Genomic DNA, 24,398 nt, shown 5'->3' on the forward strand with positions numbered 1-24,398 from the left:
AACTCGCAGGCTCCCACTCCGCAAGACTAAGCTTCCTAACTAAATGGGTTAGCTAACGGGTTGGCGGATTCGAGGATTGGCAAGGGAACCGCGTAGATTGGGGATTGTCTTAGTGGGTGCGTAACTAGAGGATTGGCACAGGAGACATGTAGCTAGGGGTAGGCACAAGGGGAGTATAGCTAGGGGTAGGTACAAGGGGCGTCTAGCTAGGGAATTAGCACAAGGGACATGTAGCTAGGGGTAGGTACAAGGGGCGTCTAGCTAGGGGATTAGCACAAGGGACATGTAGCTAGGGGTAGGCACAAGGGACATGTAGCTAGGGGTAGGCACAAGGGGAGTATAGCTAGGGGTAGGTACAAGGGGAGTATAGCTAGGGGTAGGTACAAGGGGCGTCTAGCTAGGGGATTAGCACATACAGGGGACATGTAGCTAGGGGTAGGCACAAGGGGAGTATAGCTAGGGGTAGGTACAAGGGGCGTCTAGCTAGGGGATTAGCACAAGGGACATGTAGCTAGGGGTAGGCACAAGGGGAGTATAGCTAGGGGTAGGTACAAGGGGCGTCTAGCTAGGGAATTAGCACAGGGGACATGTAGCTAGGGGTAGGTACAAGGGGCGTCTAGCTAGGGGATTAGCACAAGGGACATGTAGCTAGGGGTACGCACAAGGGGAGTATAGCTAGGGGTGGGTACAAGGGGCGTCTAGCTAGGGGATTAGCACAAGGGACATGTAGCTAGGGGTAGGCACAAGGGGAGTATAGCTAGGGGTAGGTACAAGGGGCGTCTAGCTAGGGAATTAGCACAGGGGACATGTAGCTAGGGGTAGGTACAAGGGGCGTCTAGCTAGGGGATTAGCACAAGGGACATGTAGCTAGGGGTACGCACAAGGGGAGTATAGCTAGGGGTGGGTACAGGGGGCGTCTAGCTAGGGGATTAGCACAGGGGACATGTAGCTAGGGGTAGGTACAAGGGGAGTATAGCTAGGGGTAGGTACAAGGGGAGTATAGCTAGGGGTAGGTACAAGGGGAGTATAGCTAGGGGTAGGTACAAGGGGAGTATAGCTAGGCGTAGGTACAAGGGGAGTATAGCTAGGGGTAGGTACAAGGGGAGTGTAGCTAGGGGTAGGTACAAGGGGAGTATAGCTAGGGGTAGGTACAAGGGGCGTCTAGCTAGGGGATTAGCACAAGGGACATGTAGCTAGGGGTAGGCACAAGGGGAGTATAGCTAGGGGGTACAAGGGGCGTCTAGCTAGGGAATTAGCACAGGGGACATGTAGCTAGGGGTAGGTACAAGGGGAGTATAGCTAGGGGTAGGTACAAGGGGCGTCTAGCTAGGGAATTAGCACAGGGGACATGTAGCTAGGGGTAGGTACAAGGGGAGTATAGCTAGGGGTAGGTACAAGGGGCGTCTAGCTAGGGGATTAGCACAGGGGACATGGAGCTAGGGGTAGGTACAAGGGGAGTATAGCTAGGGGTAGGTACAAGGGGCTTCTAGCTAGGGGATTAGCACAGGGGACATGTAGCTAGGGGTAGGTACAAGGGGTTGTGTACCTATGGGTGGGCCTTTAAGTCACCGAATCTTAGGCATTTTGCATATGATATTAACGCCTGTAAAACCCTCTTAAGCAAATCCTGGCTGATTGGCGCCTGGATGGCTTCCAAAAGAATACATTATAAGCTGATTTATGAGTAATTTACACGAGCCTATTTGTGGGCCGATTCGTCGGGCCGATTTTGTGTAAGCGCCTACGCCCATAAGCTTACGGTATTGGTTTAATGTCTTTGCTGAAGATATCCTACTATTCAAATGTTTTTAAATCGCCTTTCATCAGTCATGGCATAAAAATATCTAAACTAAGTTTACTATCAAAAAGAGGAAATGTATAATATTTCTCTTGCGATTGAATTTGGCAAAGGCATACGATATTTTCATGTTTTGGAAAACCGCCTGTTATCGTGCAGAAAAGAAACTTTTTCCCTTAGATAATAGAAATGCACATCCATTTTTTTTGTTTTCGCCTTTTATCATATCGTAGAATAAAAGGTTATTCATTATCTGAATGTAGATGACCATGTTCACATTGTTGACAAAATAATCCATTTAGAAACTAAAATGAAATTATCTTAAATAGTCCAATCAATAAAAGCCAAGATATCTGTCAGTGATATGATCTAAGAAGACGGTATTAGTCAGTGATATTATTTGCAAACGAAATAAGTAAATAATCAGACTTGATCAATTTAAACGCATTGAGAAATTAAGATCAGAAAATTGATGGAACGGAAGATATAAGCCACAATGTTTACTTGTTTGCTATTATCAATCAATGGAAATGGAAAAACCGAAAGCACATTTGAAAACACAGGATCCAAAGGTGCGCACTAAATCCCAGTCGCTTTTTTTGTCCTCGAACACTATCTTACCGATCTTGTTTTTTTAATTTTTGTTCCTGATAACAACTACTATGCTGACTTTTAAAATACGACGTTTTATCCTGAAAAAAAGGCGGTAAAACCCACATTACCAGACATCTATCCACCATGTATTACCTTTTTTTGATCCTGTGGTATAATATCTTAATGATGGAAGAGCTTTTTATTTTATTTTTATGTGTTTCGTGTAAACCTTTTAAGAGTCTGTCAGCCGCCATGTTGTCATCCTAGCAAAACAGCATTCACTTCCATGGGCTACTTTGAGGGGGTTTAATATATTCTCGGTTGAATTTGATAAGCTACCTATAAACCATTGTTTGAGATGGTCATTTCAAGATTTTATAACAATTTGTATTTAAATTTTGAATGAAAACAATAACAAAGGTTGGCTGAAAAGCCAAGTAAATTGCGAAAAACTTTTCTACGTTATTTTCTTCTTATTCTAAAGTTAGAAGCTAAAAGTGTAGCCCACACAAGCAAATGTTTTTTTTGGCAAATATTTTATTGTTATCAAGTCACTTAAAGTCTCAAGAAGATAATAGCACACTTAACGGTATAATAGCAAGGTATTAAAAGCATATGCCCATAGACGCTAAAAGTATAACGCTGCTATAGCAAAGCCATGAGTTTTTACAAACAACTCAATCAGCAACTATCAAGAGAGCATAAGATAAGAGAGGGACTCTTTGGTATTACCCGCGCGCCATTTCGATTCCCATCTTTTTTTTTTTTTAGTAACCACCACCATACAATTGCGCTTCTTATTGTAACGTAAATGCAAACATTTTCATCGAGGTGGTTCTTGTGGTATTTACTCATATGTAAAAGTGACTATTTTATGGTTTGTCAGAGCGGAAATTTGACTCACAATACGTAGCTTTCAGGGCAGGGTAAGGTATTGATATGCTATTGTTCGATATTTTCTCGGGGCCATTACAATTGGCTTGTTTACACTTTCGAACATTTCTCTAGAGTTTGACTTGCTAAATGTTTTGTTTAGTTACCATGACGCCAAATATCCACATCGTCCCCCGCTCTATGAAAACCCCACTTCAATTCGCCCCCTCTCAAAATTGTATACTGAATAAAAAGGGGTTTTATGGCACTTTTGTCGTTTCCAAAGTAGACTGTCATTTATTAACCACGCTAAGAAACACAAAACCCAAAAAGCTTCGTTTAGATTATATATATATATATTTTTTTTTCTTTTAAGTAAGTCTTGTTATACCCCGCTGGTAAATAATTGTTTATAAAAAAAATTGAAAAACTTGCAAAAATTGTTTTTCTCTAGAGTGTAGTGTTTTGAGAAAAGGAATTACTTCCTCCCTGTGGGGAGGTTTTGTTTTGGTGTTAACTCATCTAACGCGAACACGGTGAAAATTTGATACAAAACAACAACAAATGTCGCCATTCCGCAAACGCAATCTCCCTCTTTATAATGTTGCTATTGTGTCAACGTATTTTGAATACGTGAATAACAAATAAACGTAGGAATTTGCGGAAGCCAGCAGAAATGCGGATAAAAGACTTAAAAACGTGCTTATTTTTCCAAGCTCTCTATGCTCGTTTGTCAGTAGACGGCACACGCTTACTTGAGTCAAATAGTTTGTTCTTGAGTCTATATCGAGAAATCTCTTTCCTGGATATAGAATATAGAATATTTGAATCAAAACGGTCTATTTATGTTTTACTAGAAAACTATCAAAATATTTAGGCTATGGTAATCTTTTTAAGATTCGGAAAATGCCTAAAGCATACCGCATGCAATAAATTTAAAAAATATATATATATTTAAATTCCCTTTTTCATTTTATTGATTTTATTGATTTCGCCACAAGTGGAAGGTATATCTCAACAGCGGAACCATTTACTGTTTAAAGTTTTTAGCTATATCATAAGCGCTAACGGTTAAAGCAATCCTTATGTAACAGGGACATTATGCAACAAAATTTTGGCATTTGAATTTCATAGACTTATTGAACGAATAAAGTAAAAAATACTTTGCAATGGATTAAAACCGTTTTCATTTAATATTTATAGAAAGACTTTAGTTAAAAATCCTGAACAAGAGAAGGTGCGTACCAGGATTGGCTGAGGGGGAGCGGGGGGGGGGGGGGGGGGGGGGGGGAGGGGGAGGGTTCCGCAGTCATAAGTCACCCCCCCTGTGTAGGCGGCTGAGAGCTATAAATATATCGTCTAAGCGCTAATGATTTAAGAAAGCGTTATAAAACAACTAGGGTAATACACAATTGGATTGGTATTTTAATTTCATAGCCTCATCTTATTATCTTCAAGATCTGGAAATGAGTTTTTCAGAGACAAAACAACAAAGCCAACTGGCCAAGTGCTTGCCGCAATTTTTTTTTTTTATTAAGTGTCGAGAATAATTTGAGAAATGAGAGTGAGCTTTATCAAAAAAATCCCCCGAGAAAAACAAATTTAAAAGGCAATAATAGGACGAGAAACGAGTTCATGGTCACACCCTTCAATACAGCTTTAGATATCATGTCTTCCGTATATGCTGGACCTAAAAAAACAGAAACTTCTTCCAAAATTTAGCCTTCTACTTCAGATATTTCTTTTTTGAAAACCCTAAGGGAGTATGTCCTTATTATCTTTTTTTACGCGATTTCAATTCAGCTGTTTGATAATTTTGTCACGTGATCAACTCTTTTAATCGCAAATAAACGATATGAGATCGTAAAACAGAAGTGAATATTCTATAGCATGTCAGATCGTAATACAAAAATCGACAGAACGATGGAGTTTCAAACCGATTTCTCCAGAGAGCTTGTTTCTAAAAGACATTTTCATGTTTTGGTATAGTTTTCTTAAGAATTGTTTTTGTTTCAACTACCTTTTCCTGTGGAGGGCAGATTGTACATAATGATGAAACAATCAAATATACAACTATCCCCAAACTCAGAGTAAAAAAAAAAGCAATCAAGGCCTCACCGACAGGCGTCAGACATGATTTTTTCTCCAAAGAGAAGATAAAATCGCCAAAGAACGTTCTTTCTTACTCACAACTTGCGCCCAAAGTAAGACATTACTAAAACACTCTCCGTCTCCCTCTTAGCAATTCTATGGATTCAATTTTACCGATATCTTTGATTTTCCATGAATCTGATAATCACAAATCTGTAATAGATCCAGTAATTTCATTTTCATAAGCTTTTTAAAGAACTTTGCGTAATAAACTCACTTAAGAACATATAAATACTTACTTAGTAAGTTTATTGAGAAAACAAAATAAAAAAGTCTGTAAATGTGTGAAAATGTCAGCGTTTTATAAGTGCAGAGATTGTCACTTAGCATACCTGTGTAAAATGGTAGAATCCAAAGACTGTTGCTGTCAATGTAATCTCCTCGTTTGTGACAGGACCAATCACTCCAATGACTTTCTTTCCCGAGCAAATTCTCGAAGAGCAATTCTTCAATTGTTGACTTCTTGTCCAATTCATTGCAATCTGCAAAGCCAAATTCGGTCTCGAACACGTGTCCTTAATATCATAACCAATCGTTCTATTTCCAAGCACTTTCTTGTCTGCATTGAGCGTTTGGATACTGTAGATCACCGACTCGACCAAAGGTAGACTTTCTCTGTTGACATTTGTGCATTCGGGTGGATTTGTTATCGGTAAAAGGACACCAATCACAAAATCTCCGCTCTCGTAGCTACGAAAAGCACTTTCTCCACATGTTAGAAGGTATGCAACTAGCAAAAATACTTTTTCCATCATTTTACGGCTAAAACATCATGCTCTTCAGCGGTTAGGAGATGAGGGTGTTGACCATCTTGAAGCTAAAAGTGTTTGTGTTTTTTTTCATGTTCATCGCCTGCCTATTTCGTTGAGTATCCTGAAGTCACGCCTACTATTTGTTATCACGTCAATCAAATGCATCAACTGTCGAGCGACGCGAGTCCGCAAGAAAGGAGCGTACCGGATCTGTTAAAAGAAAAGAATATTAAGCAGATAGCTAGTTTTTTATATAGCTTTGTAGTAAAAGATCTAAGATAATACACCAATTTTTTAACAAATTTTAACTGTGTTAAGTACTGAGTTTAGAGTGTTATATTGTTAGAGAGAATTTACTATCGAACCTCTGACAGAAATAGAGTGGTACTTTCGCTAAAAGCTTTACGGTTGGTTGTCTAAAATGGTTGGCGATCTTTTTTTTTTTTTTTTTTTGAAATCGAAGAAGCAGTATGAATTTCATTAGCACCGAATAATAGAAAAGCTAATTCATTTTATACTTAAGACAGGGGCAATGGGGAAGGCAGGTGGCAGATATAAGATGGAATGGAATACTACTGGACTGCTGAAATGCAACGTTTGAATTAACGCAAAGAAATGCGTCCTGGCATTTCAGGACGTTTTTGTCTATACTATTCACTGCTTCCCCCTTCAATTAGTAGAAATTATGAATTCATTTTTTTCTGGATAAAAGCTTTATCTTTCGTATTACCCGTTTCCTGACGGAGAAAAGAGATACGCGCAAAAGAACCCATTCAATAGGATAGAACATAGATTTGTACTTTCTAAGCAGCTAAGGGGAAACGAGTCTTTGATAATCATAATAAGTCATCTTATTTCTATCTTATACCCTAGTAATAAATGTATCGGGAGATGAAACTCTTTAAAGAAACCTTGTCAACCACACCTTTGATATTGTTTTCATATCAATAAGAAAAAAAATATCAAATAAACACTTAAAAATGAAATCGTATGCTTTATTGACCAAATTCATCGAAAACATCACAGCAGCCTCAAATCAATCGATGTTAATAGATTCCTTTTCACATTTTGGTAATTTGCTAGAACTAGGATGACAAAATAGCGGCTGACAGAAGCTGTTTAATCAAAATTTTAATGAGCAGAATCGAGAGTGGGTGTTTCATCTATTTTTTTACAAAATACTGTAGGCGTAAATGTCGAACCAAAATTAAAAAAAGAAATCAAGTATCGTAACAATGCCACAAATGCATTTTTTTAAATTAATTCGATATCAAAATTAATACCAATACAATATCACGCGTGTAATGCATATGTAATCCAATATGTTTTATATTATCATTTCGCATCACTTGTCTTTTTACATACACTGGGCTCTATTTATTAACGCAAGCTTTTGTTTCGTCGAAGGTGAATTTATTCTGCAGGTGCTTACACAGATGGGGGGGGGGGGGGGGGGTGGGGGGGCGCTCATACCCCTCCATTGGTGGCCTAAAAGTAGGTCATATCTTATTAAGGAATCTCAAGAGAGCATCATGGGAATCTTCAAGTACTAGGTTTTTTCCACAAGAGACCTATGACTGTGCACCCCCCTCCCCCCTCCCCCTCCCCCTCCCCCTTAGCCAATCTTGGGTATGCGCCTGTTATTATGAGAAAATAAAGGGTTCTTAAAGATAAATACATGCTCTTAAAAACTCATGCAAACAAAAAAATCGTTATACAAACAAAACTTCACTTAACCATGGAAATACTTTGTTCCTTGTAAAAAGCAAAAACATTAAAAAATAAATTGCAAAGAAATAGTATCCCGGAAAGTACTTAAAAATGTTTTTACCAAAAGAGGAATGTTTTTAACAGATGCACTACTAAAAATAACTCTACTAAGGCCATGAACAATTGTCGTATTTTTCCAGAAGCCGAATTCAATGCAAATGTGTGAAAATGAAGATAACACAATCCACGTGATTCATTTTCATTAATTTGCATTGAATACGGCTCATTGATAATACAAAGTTTGAACTTAGTCTATTACTATCATAAAATATATCAGAAATAATTCAAGATGTGACAGTTGGAACTCTAAAGTATATATAGTGTGTGGTAAATTTGACATGTAGGCATGGTGTCTCCTTGGTAACGGACTCGTCGTTTATACACACTCATTCACGAAGACTGAGCATTTGCGGGCGCATCCCTAAGGTCTTTTTGCGACCAAAGACAGAAGCGGTCTTAAATTTGAACTTTAACGTTAAAAGACGGATGAGAATCATCTGATTACTGAAGACTACTGATAACATCGCTAGTCTAGTGATTTTAATCATTGTCTCAAGGTCAAGTACGCCGATATTTTCAAATCCCGTGCAGCACAGAGTAAATACGCAAAGGCAAAAAAAATTTCATAGTCTAGCTTAAGCGAGTAACTGTTTTATTCAAATATCCGTAAAAAAAAGACCGCTGTCAGACATTTAAAGCCCTCTTGACTGGTTAAGAACATGGTCCATTTTCATACATTAACAAACAAACGAGAAGCTGACCGGCATTATTTAATTTGTTCTGTTTTTAAACATTTATTAATTCACGAATGCAATATAGCAGCTGCACAAAATTCTGTCTTCAAAAATAGACAGAATTTAATAACTCCGAGGAAAATCCCATCCAAACCTTGTATGTCCAACAGCGCAAGCGCAGACAAAGCCTGAAAAGGTGCAAATGGTTACCTACTCAACATATCGCCAAAACAACTCAATATACGCGACTTTAATTTCAATCTTATAGCGGCACCTTTATAATCGGTCTTGTCAGCTTTTAATTAGAGTTTCATTGGGCTTCTCTCTGTCCTCTTCTTTTGATTGATCATTCAGCAGGTAGCGAATTTCTGAGGTGGCAAATTTTGAATCATTTGACCTTTTGTATATAATATAAAATCAGTTTGGAAAAAAAAACGAGCAACACGGGCTTTTTTGGAGAATTTTCACTAAGGCTAAGTTCAAACGTCGAATTATCCATGAGCCGTATTCAATGCAAATGCGTGCAAATGAATCAAGTCGATTGTTTCATCTTCATTTGCACGCATTTGCATTGTTTCATCTTCATTTGCATGCATTTGCATTGAATACGGCTCATGGATAATACGACGTTTGAACTTAGCCTAAGCATGTTAGAAAATGTGCGAATGAAAATCTTTGTTCTCTTGTTCTCGATCTTTATTTTGATATTTCATTCGTGCACAGCGAAATATGCTATCAAGCAAGTCTTAGGTGGAACATCCGGGCGCTTTCTATTTCCTCAAATAGATCATGCATGCATATAAGATAATCTAGAACACTTTTCGAAAAGTTTTATTTAGGTGCGAGTTTCCACGTTAGCTTCACAAATCCATTAGTATTTGACAAGTGTTCTACAATGTCGATTTCGATTCTGTCACCTGACCTTAAAAATGTAAACACAGGATAACAAGTATGTTACTTACGTTCTTAAAGACAGCTTTCCAATCAAGGTTCATATGGTTTAGGATGCTTAGTGTTTTAACGGTATAAAGGCTAAAATAATGATGTGAAAACAAGAGACCATGATGTAAGAGAACGAATCCCCCGTATTAGGGTATGTTCCAATGATGACGTCCGTGAAAGCTATTTTTAGAACAAGCAGTTGTTTTTAGATACGCCTCTGATTGGTTAGCGCTCACGTTTCCTAGCAACATGAGTCAAACGCGCGATCACATCTTGAGCGATGTGAACCGGCAAAGGATGTTATGGAAATCTTTCTGACCGAAAACCACCCTTTTATACAAACGAAAATGATTTTCCATAGAGTACGCTGGATCCAACCAACCGTTTCTCGGACATTGAAATGCATAGAGCTCGTGATTTTAGGCTCGGGTAAAAGTAAAAGTTTTCACGGCTGATTCGCAAATTATAAGTAAAACAACAAACAATCATAAATCTGTGTTTACAACACACAATTCTCTTCCAATTCCCTTTTAATGAAAAAGATCCAGAACTTAATACCATTATATTCACACCGATATTGTGGCCATTAAGGCAGGTATTTCACAAATAAAAGATTTCAAGTCTCCATAATGAAGTAAATCTTATTCCGGTGACAAGGGTTTCTTGAGTGACATGATTTCTGAACATTTGCGTGAAGAATTAAAGTTCATTCATCTAAAAATATTGTAAATCAAAGAAAAATAAAGGCCTTCTTGTATTTAAATACATAACATAGACTGAGAATGCCTAAGTTTTCCATATAACCGTATTGAAGAGAAAAAAACTTTTTAGGAGTCAGCCTGATGCATCTTGAATGACTCCAAATTCGCCGTCTCCCCGACGTCTTCCAGTTCAATTATTTATATAACATTTAGATAACTTAACATTAGATAACTTAACAGATACCAGGACACCACCCTACAAGTAGCATTGTAATCATGAGCTATGAGAAGCAGCTTAAAGGATAAAAACAGGTAGCGAACGAAGTCAAGAAGTGCAGAGGGAAAAACATTTTGAAAAACTATAAGCTCGCGAGGTGCCCATAACCAAATATGGCGCGATGAACCATATATGGATGCTATGATTGACAAGCTCGCGCAATCTAAAAATAGCTTTCATGGACGGCATCATGGGCCACGGGGATTCGTTCTCTTATTTCATGGTCTCTTGTGTGAAAATGAATTCCATAATTCAGTCGCTTAGCGCGTACTGGGCAATAAAAGGTTATCGCGCGCGCCGTGTGGGGTGACGCAGGGAATTGATCTCCCAGGTTCCTTTAATGTTGCGCTAAAAAAAAATCATCGTGTTTTCTTAAAACAAACATCGCATCAGTTATATAACCATCTGTCTTTCTGCATGTGCTTCCGTGTGTCTGTTCACCTGACTGTGTCTGTCTGTTTGTTTATGTGCGTCCGTCTGCCTGTTATTCGTTTGTCTGTGCCTCTCTGTCTGTTTGTCTGTCTCTCTGTGTCTGTATGTAATTCTGTCAGTCCTTCATTCTTTGCTCCTGTATTTGTCTTTCTTTCTATCTCTATATGCCCGTCCATCGTTCTCAAATTTCGGACTTGATCCAAGCAGTGAACTGAGTACGAGTTAAACGATAAAGATAGCTACGCCATGTGACGTCTTTGCTACGCACGCGAAGACCCTTAAGTGGTGACGGTTGAAGAGGCATTCTTACCATAATCGCATTTCGGTGTTAGATTACGGATGGATGAATGAGAAGTCTCTAATTGTTAGCATAGATGACGAGACGTGAAAATTGTCGAGACGTGAAAATTGCGACATATGAATAAAGTTAAAAAGGGGAGATGGTAATGAAGTTAGTAAGTTAGTTAATAAAGGGCGATGCTAATAAAACCCGGCGAACTTAAAAGGATATAAGCAATAGGCGCTCTCTGAGGTTGAACAACCCTGTCACTTGATCACGAACGTGCACAAATCAAGCGTACAGTACAAGAAAACATATGGACGAGATTTTTGAATACGCGTATTCGGGCACAAATCGCTTATTGATTAATTTGAAACTTTTTATTCACTTTCTTTTGATCTTTGTCTTTATCAGTTTGCATGTTTTATCGCCATTATATCCTGAGCTCTACAGCCCTAGAAATAGTTTTATATAGCCATTACTATTTACCGAGCGAGCCTTAGTTTCTTTGTGTATGTGCAATCTTGAGCTTATATATTGAGAATTGAAAAATTTCATGCCATTTTTTTGCTCTGTCAGTTTTGTCACTGGGTGGTCACTGCAAAGGTTTCTGCGTGCGTCCTCATATAATTCTCCCATGTTATCCAGTATATATATATATATACAGTATATATATAATATAATATATATATATATATATATATATATATATATATATATATATATATATATATATATATATATATATATATATATAACTTGAGTGAAAATTCCCGTCAGCCAACAGCCAGTCTATCTAAGAGGATCCAAGATACCAGGGCTCAGTAGCGAAAATATAAATATAGTAGTTTGAAGAAAGATGCTACGATTCCCAACTTTTAGACATTATTAAAAATTGAATAAAAGTTTTTTTTAGCTTTTTAACTTATTTTATACTGAAGAAGGCCGAAGGGCCGAAACGTTTAGTCAATTTTTAATAATGTCTAAAAGTTGGGAATCGTAGCATCTTTCTTCACACTACTATATATATATATGAGAATATATATATATGGCGGCCTTACATAACATGTGCCAAAACATGTGCCAAAAATACTAGTGGTGTAAAAGTTCCCATCTCTACGTTGATTATTCTCTGGTTGTATTTCCTCTTCTTCTCATTCTCTTGTTCTCTGAAGATAGTTTCTGTGGGTTTGTTCTGGTTAGACTGGGAGTTAACATGCGTTACACGTACATCGAAGAATGCTGTAACTCCTGGTGTGCAGAAACCTGCTGCTTTCATATCCAGCCTCGCTTCTTTGCTTGTAACAGTGGATTGCAGGTTAAAGACTTCATTGTCAAGTGGTTGCAAGAGTGGCTCTGTTTCTACATTTTTGCACACTTTACTTATGTGAGCTGTCAAGAGATCTCTGATGGTGTCATGCCTCTGAGCTACAATGCCTTTTTTCTTACAGGATAATGCATGGCTGACTGTGAAGCGTTCACAATAATAATAATAAATAGTTTATTCAAACTAATAGCTATTTAATTATCAATTGAATTGCTGGCTGAGTGAGCAAGTGACTAAACAATATATGTAATTAATTAATTAGGCATAAACTTCACAGTTACAAAATATTTTAGAAAATATCAGTCCTGGTCGTATGGATATGGTTTTGACTGCTTGATCTTAGAGAATACGTACTGGGATTAGAAACGGATGTGCTTATTGTACTGCGGCGTAGCCAGGATTTTTAACAGGGGGGTCCCAAAATGCCCTTAAGACATTTTCTCCTGTATTTTAGATAATGTTTCATACATTTACTGTATTTTTGGCTGCTAGAAGGGGGGTCCGGGCCCCCCTGGGCAAACCCCTGGCTACGCCCCTGTTATAGGATAGAGGGGGTGTTCTGGCCCGACCCTCGTCATCCATATATTCTCTTGTACTTTACGCTCGACCTTGTGCACCTGCATAACCACGTGACAGGGCTCGGGATGAGAAGGGGTTGGAGGGGGGGGATCTTTTCAGGAAAGGGTTGTGTACATAGTCAATTTTACTACAATAGAACAGGCGATAAAATTATCGAATAATCCATGTCGGGCATTAGGCTTTTAACGAGGTCTCTACTTGCGAAAACACTCAAATTTCGCCTTAAGCTTATGAGAAAACGCCAATTAAGAGCTAATTGTGGTCAGAATGATTTTGTTTTAACATTTGTTAGGCTGTTACATAGGGGTCTTGGCGTACAAATTGCATCTTAAAGTCAAGAGGACGTGATTTTGCGGTATGCTAGATTAAGATGGTACGATAATCAGGGGATAATGGCGCGATAAAATGACCTTTATGATCGTGTGTACCCATTTAACGGCTCAGACCTTAAAACGGGCTTTTAATGTAATGTCCACAGGACGTGCTTTCGCGGCATGCAGAAGGAGTTATATATTGAGAGGTATATGGCACGCGACAGTACGGCCTTGATCATAAGATTACTCAAGTAAGTTGTAATCGGAAGATGTATTGATTGGTCTAGACATTAATGTTTGATTTAGCAAAGGCTTTTAAAAACAATCAGTGAATACTAAGTATATTAGAAATATCGCTTTTATATTTTCGAAGAAGAACCTGCAATCATTTATCGAATTGGAATTTAAATGATTATGTTAGTAGTATATAGCCATGATGGACTGTAAGTAAGTGCTGGTGTTGGTGGGTTGTGGTAGGGGTAAGGGTTGGGGGTGGTGTTTTGGGCAGCTTCTGCACAGGCAAAAAGAGATTCTCTCTTCAAATAATCAATTGAGATGAAGATTGTCTATGTCTGTCCACTCCAAGGGTAATACGTGAATGGATAAATTATGTTTTTTTTTGTAAATAGGTAAAATACCTTTTTGTGAGTAATGTTTGGGTTTCCATAAACATTCTTTACGGAATGCTTAGAAAGCACTGTGAACCAGTCCCCGCCATATGTTTTTTTCCGATTTACTCAGATACATACGGACCCAATTTGATATCAATAGACCGGAATTATAAATCGATTACATCAAAAAGGAATAATTAGATTTTTTTAGTTTTTTTTTTCAAATTCGCAATTTTATCCGACGTTAAGCTCAGGACATTTTTTGTAAATGAGGATATCCAAACGTTTTTTTATATTTCTGCCACAATAGATCTTGTAAGGCTAAACCTGTTACCTCTACTTTATAGGGAGCTTTGATGAAAAAGCTAAAAAAATAATAATGATGATAAAATGATTCTCACTTACCCGGCTAATTTAAACGGTTGTAGAATCTTATTCGTCCTTTTTTAAATATTGGCGAAGGTTGAACTAGAGCGTGCCTTTCGCAACGTTAAAGGAAGCCCTTTCTCTCTTCAGTTGATTAGTCTAGTGCACTCTCCGGAATGACACGGAATGACTGTATAATCAAGGTATTAGCCAATCATAGGCTACAGTGAGACACGTCACAATGAACATGGCAACCTGCGAAATGGCTTCCAGCCCGAAAATTGTATTGCCGCAAAATGGCTTCTTGTTTGAATTTGTTATCTATAATCCAATAATGCGATTTCTTAACTGTTGTTATTTTTTTAGGTAAAGCACGCAATTTAACTAGTAATAAAACGTGTGTATAGCTCATAATTCGAACAGAATTGCTTATTTTATTCTTGTAACATCTGCTTCTCTGTCTTGCTTTGCAATATGTGCCAAACATGTGCCATCGAACGCCTTTGAGGAAGCACCTAGATGTTACCTCAAGACAAACTACAGACGAGACAAGCGGTTTGAATAACTAGATAAGATGTCCCAACAATCACCAGAATATCGAGAGGAGTAGAATCACACAAAGAGTAGATTTAACTCTAAGAGTAGAGGGCAGACAAACTGATGGAAAGGTTAGAAAAAAGTAGAACAAACAAACGAATGAATCAACAAACGATTAAACACAAAGAAAATACAAATCAAGCCAGCGAGAAAGCGAACAAACAAACGAAAGGGAGAAGGCGCGGAAAAGCATTATGGGTATCATCCATCCCTCCTTCATCCGGTAGTCATTAATTGTACAAATAGACTAGACAAACGGATACGATAAAAAAAATAAAACTAAAGTGCTTTTATAAAACCCACGACATTTTGCGGCTGCACTTTGAACTAAAGCTCTCGGGATAGCCCCAATGGGATAGTTAGGCCTTACACAAGATAAGAAGAAGAGAAGACATACTACCATGTGATAACTAGGCCTTACACAAGAGATCAAGAAGAGAAGACATGCCATTGGATAACTAGGCCTTACACAAGAGATCAAGAAGAGAAGACATGCCATTGGATAACTAGGCCTTACACAAGAGATCAAGAAGAGAAGACAAGAAGACAAGATCAAGAAGAGAAGACATACCATGAAATAGCCAAGCCTTACACAAGAGATCAAAAAGAGAAGACATACCATGGGATAACTAGGCCTTACACAAGAGGTCAAGAAGAGAAGACATACCATGGGATAACTAGGCCTTACACAAGAGATCAAGAAGAGAAGACATACCATGGGATAACTAGGCCTTACACAAGAGATCAAGAAGAGAAGAGATACCATGGGATAACTAGGCCTTACACAAGAGATGAAGAAGAGAAGACATACCATGGGATAACTAGGCCTTACACAAGAGATCAAGAAGAGAAGACATACCATGGGATAACTAGGCCTTACACAAGAGATCAAGAAGAGAAGACATACCATGGGATAACTAGGCCTTACACAAGAGGTCAAGAAGAGAAGACATGCCATGGGATAACTAGGCCTTACACAAGAGATCAAGAAGAGAAGACATACCATGGGATAACTAGGCCTTACACAAGAGATGAAGAAGAGAAGACATACCATGGAATAGCCAGGCCTTACACAAGAGGTCAAGAAGAGAAGACATACCATGGGATAACTAGGCCTTACACAAGAGATCAAGAAGAGAAGACATACCATGGGATAACTAGGCCTTACACAAGAGGTCAAGAAGAGAAGACATGCCATGGGATAACTAGGCCTTACACAAGAGATCAAGAAGAGAAGACATACCATGGGATAACTAGGCCTTACACAAGAGGTTAAGAAGAGAAGACATACCATGGGATAACTAGGCCTTACACAAGAGATCAAGAAGAGAAGACATACCATGGAATAGCCAGGTCTTACACAAGAGGTTAAGAAGAGAAGACATACCATGGGATAACTAGGCCTTACACAAGAGATCAGGAAGAGAAGACATACCATGGAATAGCCAAGCCTTACACAAGAGATCAAGAAGAGAAGACATACCATGGAATAGCCAGGCCTTACACAAGAGGTTAAGAAGAGAAGACATACCATGGGATAACTAGGCCTTACACAAGAGATCAAGAAGAGAAAGCATACCATGGGATAACTAGGCCTTACACAAGAGATCAAGAAGAGAAGACATACCATGGGATAACTAGGCCTTACACAAGAGATCAAGAAGAGAAGACATACCATGGGATAACTAGGCCTTACACAAGAGATCAAGAAGAGAAGACATACCATGGGATAACTAGGCCTTACACAAGAGATGAAGAAGAGAAGACATACCATGGGATAACTAGGCCTTACACAAGAGATCAAGAAGAGAAGACATACCATGGGATAACTAGGCCTTACACAAGAGGTCAAGAAGAGAAGACATACCATGGGATAACTAGGCCTTACACAAGAGATCAAGAAGAGAAGACATACCATAGGATAACTTGGCCTTACACAAGAGATCAAGAAGAGAAGACATACCATGGGATAACTAGGCCTTACACAAGAGATCAAGAAGAGAAGGCATACCATGGGATAACTAGGCCTTACACAAGAGATCAAGAAGAGAAGACATACCATGGGATAACTAGGCCTTACACAAGAGATCAAGAAGAGAAGACATACCATGGAATAACTAGGCCTTATACAAGAGATCAAGAAGAGAAGACATACCATGGAATAGCCAAGCCTTACACAAGAGGTCAAGAAGAGAAGACATACCATGGGATAACTAGGCCTTACACAAGAGATCAAGAAGAGAAGATATACCATGGAATAGCCAAGCCTTACACAAGAGGTCAAGAAGAGAAGACATACCATGGGATAACTAGGCCTTACACAAGAGGTCAAGAAGAGAAGACATACCATGGGATAACTAGGCCTTACACAAGAGATCAAGAAGAGAAGATATACCATGGAATAGCTAGGCCTTACACAAGAGATCAAGAAGAGAAAACATACCATGGGATAACTAGGCCTTACACAAGAGATCAAGAAAAGAAAACATACCATGGGATAACTAGGCCTTACACAAGAGATCAAGAAAAGAAGACATACCATGGGATAACTCGGCTTTACATGAGAGGTCTAGGAACTAGGAGAGAAAACATACCATGGGATAGCTTGTGTTTATGATTGCCACATAGTCGTGTAAATAAGATATCACAGAAGGAAAGAAATGCAATTTAAAGCGGCATTGTCACCCGTTTACTTCCGGAGGGCCGACGGAATCCTCAGCCGACCAGAGATAAAAATCTATTAGAATACGCGGTATTTAACAGGCCATCCGCTCTATAGATTATCAGTCACATCCTCGAATAAACCTCCAATAGACACAGTTCTTTTAATTTTGAAATATTTTTCGAGTTTTCCGTTAAAAATCATCGCAGGTGTAACGTAATCGGCCGGATGTAAATTGGTGACATTTCGCTAAACCTCTCAGAGTTGATAGATTTGGTCGATTCTTCCAAATAATATGTGGTTCCTATGGATACTAATATATAGATTTAGGCACTGCCTAAAAGCGGAGCCAGCTTTATTACCATATTTTTATCTTCCGAATGGTATGTGGTTCGTATGGATACTATAAAATACGTGTTCGCGCGAATAACTCAAATTTTCAATTTTGAGGTATTTTAGTCAACCTTTGGGGAAAAGACCGTGAACTGGATGGCCTGGGTCCAGTCATTGTGACGTAGATCGAGATGTCAATCAAATTACATAATAAAATATATGCGCGCTAAACTAGTTTCCGTCTTCATGTCTTCTGAGTTATTGCTAAAGATAGTTATGTGGTCATAAGTTTCACCGTCATCTTTTTATCTCAACATGGTAGTCAACTGATTTTTTTAACTTCAGGATACAAATCTGCAAAATTTGGCAGATCGCGCGCTGTTTTTGAAACCTACAACAAAACGATAAATTTTCTTTTTTCGAAATTATTTTTGGCTTCATTGTGCAATGTGCAATTGTGGTATTGCCGTCTCTATATTGTTGTTTAGTTTTCCCGCCAAAACTTGGAATAACTCATGCGATTCAATCTTCGCGCAGTCTGCAAAATTTTCAAAGTTAGAAAATTCACATTTCAATAGGCCATTGCAGCTATAAGCATGCGCGCGCACTCACCATGCGAAACTACCTCAACTACCGGCATGCAGCGCGCGCTTCTTTGATGTAAGCTTAAAAAAGCGCGCGCTGCATTCTGGTAGTTGAGGTAGGTTTCTTTATGCGCGCGCAAACTTATAGCTGGAATGGCCTATTAAATTCAACCTTTTTTGTATATTATGAGCTTAACAGATGACTCCATTACGAGAGTAAGTACGCCGCTGCTTTGTCTCATATCATCTTTGTTCTACAAAGGAGTTTTTTTTGTCTCTATTCTTCTCGTTCTTTGTGTCGAGGTGTGGATATTGTTCATTTGCCCAATCAAATTGCAGCTTGTAAGAGCTGCGTACTTACCCCATTACGAGCCTAGTCCTGAAATTTTGTGATGATGTTATTAAATATTATGAATAGAGGATAGGCATATAAACCACGATTCGCGTTGATTCCATTGTTGCGCAGAGCTCGAGTATGCCTGCTAATGAGCAATTAGAAGAGTTGGAAAGGGATATTAATTTGTTATTCTTATTCTTATTCTTATTCTTATTCTTATTCTTATTCTTATTATTATTCTTATTCTTATTCTTATTCTTATTCTTATTCTTATTCTTATTCTTATTCTTATTCTTATTCTTATTCTTATTATTATTATTATTATTATTATTATTATTATTCATAGATCCGACATGTCAATCACGCTCGCACGAATAGCCAATCAGGAAAGAGATGATGCAATAACAGCCATGTGGTCCCACAAATGTCCCATAAAAAGTCGGCAATTGACGGCAAAAAAACCTTTTGGCTGTTCTTAATAATCGTGGAAGCGTTTCAAAGCCAGAAACTTGTTATTTAGGCTAAAAATCGAGAAAATGGGAGACAGCCGTGCAGCTATTTTTTTTTCCTCCTTTACCGGAAGCCGTGTAAGTAGACACAGCGTAAAAGTCAGGCGTAAAGAGTGAATACGGCATTCTCTTCTACTTGTCCGCGCACTTAAATGACTGCAAGTTGAGATAAATAGCTTTAAAGCTAGTATGTGAAAGCACATAAACACATAGTACCTACCGAAGGGATCACCGCTTAATCTTATCGTTTCCAAGTTTTCGTATTCATCAACCAAACTTGCAGTTATCTATTTTTATGCTTCTCTACAAGATTTTCACCAAGCTTGGACAACAAATCAAGTATCCATCATTTTAGGTGACCGTGTTTTATTTCCCAAGTCGCAGGAAAACCCCTATAAACGTCTATATTTTAGGTAAACCCGAGCAGGATTCACAGACCTCATCCGACATGTTGTACAATTTGTGGGACTTTTGTGGGACATTTGGGTTGCACTTCGCCGACTTCTATTTGCTGCTTTCTGATTGGATATTCGTGCGCGCGTAGGATCTATGAATTCCCATTTCAGAATTTGAAAGTCTATAATGCTTTCTTTTGGCTAGATTATTATAACTGAAAGGATTTAAGAACTTTAATCATTGTGAAACTCAAGCTATTCAACTTCAAAAGAGTCATAATTTTCAGTGTCATAAATCAAAGAAAAGAGTTTGTGATGAGAAAAGAAATTACAAACTTGTGTAATACGAAGTTTAGTGTTTTTATTAAAAGGTTTTAATCGCGTTTTACGATCTTACGTTGGAAACATGGAAATGTTCTGTTATTATCAAACACATTTTTTTTCCTTTTCAGTCGCATTAATTTTTCCTGTTATTTGCAACTATGTTTGTAATTTTTGTTTTGTTTTTACTTCTGCACTATACATATTTGGGACGAAAGTTTAACGTTGACAATAACTGTAAAAGATAAACATTTTTAGCTAATGCATTTGCGAAAACAGATAAAAATAAATTCAACTGATGTTAACTTGCAGAAGCTTGGAAACTTATATTTTCTTAAGAAAAATATAATCCACAAAGCAGATGGAGCGGAATCATGAAGCTACGATTTGAAAAGTTGCAACTTCATGTATTGAAGGGGTTGAAGCAAAATATAAAAAAAGGAATTACCATTCGGTCCATTAACAGTGGAAATTTTTTATCGCTTCACTTGATGTTTCGGACGTGACATTTTGATTTTAAAATATGCAAGTTTTGTCCAGAATTTGTCTCGTCTTATGTTAGCTGGTTGGATGCTGTTTGAAATGTTTTTACCGCTATTTTTAGTCACAAGGAAATAATATTTTTTTTTTACAAAATAAAGTGCTCAAACGACACGATTGAGACATAAACTAACGCTGAAAATATCTTCAAAAATAAAAATATCTTCTACATGATGGAGCAGGCAACGGTGGTATTGTAAGCGTGAACATTGGGGATTCACGGGAAAAAGCAAGGCAGGAGCCATTTCGCATTCAGTTTTAAAACATCTTATCCGCTTTAGAAATATTCAACACAAAATGGGTGTGATATTTTTTACCGTATTCTTATTTCACAAACAAAAATATTCTTTAGTTTAATTCCGTGGTCCATGTATGTTGATTGAGTACAGCTTTATAGTCGCAGATATTATACACTCAGACTGATAATATACTAGATCCGTCCTTTAGTATCAAATAAAAAAAATATCTAGTAATTGCCGCTATTTTGGCTAGACTCGATACACCCAAGCTCACGCAAAGAACAGATTTCCAGCTTTATCTTCTAATGAGATCAGTAAATAAAGCCAAATGTCTCTTCTGTGATGACATTCTGTGTCCGGAGAAGAACATATCAGCATTAAAAACGGTACAAATACACTTTAAAAGCAGACCAAATATTTTTAGTCATCTTTGGGAGTACCTTAGTGATCGGCTTTAGGGCCATAATTCGCATAGGAACACAATAACAGCTGGAAATTTGCTTAGATTGCAGTTATTTACGCAGGAGAAATATAAATAAATGCTTTGCAGGGCACGATATTCAGGATATTATTTTTTACAGGATTTTCATTAGTCGAGAGAGAAACGCGATGCGCCAACTTTCTATGCTCGAACAGATCCACTTTTACGGTAAGTATTAAGTCTGTGTATCTATTAAAATTAACCAATCAGAGACAGGAAAAGTCGGCATCTCCCAGAGGCCTTGGAACCAAATATAGCACGCCAAGAGCGCAAGAAACCATTTAGCAGTAATTACTCCATTGTGATTGGCTGTGCTGTCTTTCGCCGATTATCTGCCGCACGCTAGCACGTTGTAAAGAAGAAAAAAAACATTCTTTTTAGTCTCGTCTTTCATTCGGTAATCTTGTGGATAATTTGGTTAAATGAATGCGAGTTAAGGACCACCAGTGTCAAGGACCCTTTTAGAAAATCAATGCCAGTAGCGATGACAAAATGACATTTTTATGACAGAAAAGCAAAGTGTTTCTTTAAAAAGCTAAATGAAATCAGAAGCATCAATTTCTATTACAAGCAAAACAATGCAAAAACAAAGGGGTAAAATTATCCTATTTAAATAGTTCAGCTCAATCAAGTTAAAAAGAGACAATGATCAACAATATATATATATATATATATATATATATATATATATATTTTCTTTTTTTGTCATCACGTGTCGGTTGGTACATGATCGTGGGAACTACAATATGTCACAAACAAACAGTTGCACTTTTGAGCAGTGACTCTTGCCGAAATGAAAGATTTGCAAAGCGCAAAAGGTATGGTCTTACAATACGGTTGAGTATAACTTCGTTTGCTGTTTTTATAAGATTGTGAATTTTAACTGGGGTTAGCGATGAGGATTGAAGATTTTCTTTCCTATGGCACAGTAATATGGCTTTTTGCAGAAAAGCTGCTATTTTCAGAATGACAGAAGCTATGTATGATTAACGCAATAAAACATTAAATAAATGCGTATTTCAAACTAAAATCACGCCTTAAATTATATAGCTGTGATCTCCTTTGCAAAGACTGCGGTTTCTACCTTATACTGTTGTTTTAGAACTTTATATTTACGAAAAAAGTTATGTCCATGATATTATTAATAAGGAAATAATGCATAAGACGCAATATAAAGACGGATGGCGCTTGGCACAACAGCCAAATGCTTGAGGCTTTGGCGGAAAAAAGTAGAAGAAAAAACAGGATTTTGGCGATGTCAATATAGGTTTCCACAGAGAGAGAAAGAAAAAAAAAGAAACGGTCAAAAGTAACTTGGTGTTTTTCTAAAAAAAAACTTTTTTTTGTATTCTTCAAAATTCGAAATTTCTCAAGAAATTTTGGATAAAGTGAGTAAACCATATTAACGAGGTAGAAAAAAAGCGTTAAAAACTCGAAACATTTGCATGCAGAATACGAGACCCAAAGACCAAATCACGCAAATCATTTATAATCAAAATGATAAGATTAAAGATATCGTAAACAGTTATAACGAAATACCATAGAATAATGTATACACCACGACACTTACCTTCAGGTCCTTAAAACTTCATTGAAAAATTGCTAGCGAGTTCGTGTGCTACCCAGAGACAAACCAACCAAATTAATTCTCCACGCGAAGAGCAAATGGTTTTGAGTAATCTTACATCCGGGGTAGTCGGGATTTCCACCACTCAGACCACGGGTCGGAGTCAGAAAGCCATCAAACGTTTTCATGTTGCACAGGTGGTACGGACCTCAAAAATGATTTTTTTTTTGGCAAATGAGTTTAACAATTTGAAACCAATATACATTTATTCTACATGGGATGAAGAATGGAATACCACATTTGTATTTCATTAGCGTTGCTATGGTTACCGGTAATAAGGGCAACGCCAAGATTTTTGGATACGGTACTAAAAACATAATATCTCCACTCCATTTCATTTAAAAATGTTCAAACTTGCAGACAATGTTGTTAAATAGTATAACTACTTCAAATATTTCCCCCAAAAAATCTAGTCTAGATCAGAACTTTCGTCTGTGGCATTGACCAGCATCACTAAAATCTAATTTTTAAAGGACATATTACACTAAACAGCTTGTTTGTAGTTCATTTTGTGCATTGATATTCCATATACATGCCCTGAAAAAATCAAGCAAATCCATAAAATTCTTTTTCTTTAATCATTGCTAGAGGTTTGGTGATACACGGAAATTTAACATTTTGAGAAATAGCTGACTAAAAATAAAGTATTGTTATTCACAAGGTTTTAGTCCATTAGTAAGCCATTTTGAGACTTAAAATGCTCCAGCAGCATAAGCTGGGCCTTCCTTTTGCTTTTTCTTGTCATCCTTATTCTTTTTTCTTCCCCTGAGCACCTTTCTCTGCTTTTAAGTGCTCTCCTGAGCTTTGTGCTCCGAAACCCGAACACGGGTAATGTCCTGTAGCAAACAGCCTGCCTCAGTATATTTGCCTGGGGGGATATTTAGGGCAGTTAACAGCTTTGGAATAGAGCTTGCCCCCATATTGAATGTAGAACTGCATCATAAAGTCCCAGTTCAAGTATGTCTCTCCCTACGTATACTTCCTTGCCAAACCATACCGTTGAAGGACTCGTTCTGGTTCTGGGTCTTCCCATGGAGACACTTCTCCAGTAATGAGTCAGAACTAAGCCTAGCATACACAGGTTTGCATTTTTCAATTATTTCCCTTGGGAGTCCAGCACCATGCTTGTATGTATTACTGTGGCTAGCCTTGTCCCGCTGATAGTTACACCAGCTTGTAGAGCCTTCTGGGCACCGGTCATGTGCTTGGTGCTTCTCATTAGAAGCACAGTAAAAAAAAGCTAGCAAGCACTGCCTTCTTCATTCCTTCCAA

The 24,398-nt window shown here is 37.9% G+C and overlaps 2 protein-coding genes and 1 long non-coding RNA gene across 6 annotated transcripts in view; 2 read left to right on the forward strand and 1 right to left on the reverse strand.

The window, feature by feature from the left end:
• Positions 1-23,166, reverse strand: part of LOC5514745 (extracellular calcium-sensing receptor) — a 27,091-nt gene extending 3,925 nt beyond the window's left edge. The window contains exons 1-2 of one of the 3 annotated variants that reach the window (XM_048734635.1): positions 23,070-23,166; positions 5,749-6,378 (exon numbers count right to left, since the gene is read on the reverse strand). In XM_048734635.1, coding sequence (XP_048590592.1) covers positions 5,749-6,171 — 423 coding nt within the window. In that variant the 5' untranslated portion in view covers positions 6,172-6,378; positions 23,070-23,166. Of the gene's footprint in view, positions 1-5,748; positions 6,379-9,634; positions 10,082-14,540; positions 14,759-23,069 lie in introns of those variants that run through there. The other 2 variants (XM_048734636.1, XM_048734634.1) reach the window with 2 other exon arrangements.
• On the forward strand, positions 15,162-17,715 carry LOC125573804 (trichohyalin-like). Its single transcript, XM_048734586.1, has 3 exons — positions 15,162-15,169; positions 15,513-16,369; positions 16,658-17,715. Exons 1-3 carry the CDS (start codon positions 15,162-15,164, stop codon positions 17,713-17,715), a joined length of 1,923 nt encoding a protein of 640 aa, XP_048590543.1.
• The window catches only part of LOC116619498, a 16,528-nt gene continuing 11,516 nt past the window's right edge, over positions 19,387-24,398 (forward strand). Inside the window, exons 1-2 of one of the 2 annotated variants that reach the window (XR_007314217.1) lie at positions 19,387-19,601; positions 21,600-21,667. This is a non-coding gene — a long non-coding RNA (uncharacterized LOC116619498). Of the gene's footprint in view, positions 19,602-21,599; positions 21,668-22,202; positions 22,318-24,398 lie in introns of those variants that run through there. The other variant, XR_004296711.2, reaches the window with a different exon arrangement.

Source organism: Nematostella vectensis, chromosome 11 (genome assembly GCF_932526225.1).
Source record: "Nematostella vectensis chromosome 11, jaNemVect1.1, whole genome shotgun sequence".
Taxonomy (NCBI): Eukaryota; Metazoa; Cnidaria; class Anthozoa; order Actiniaria; family Edwardsiidae; genus Nematostella; species Nematostella vectensis.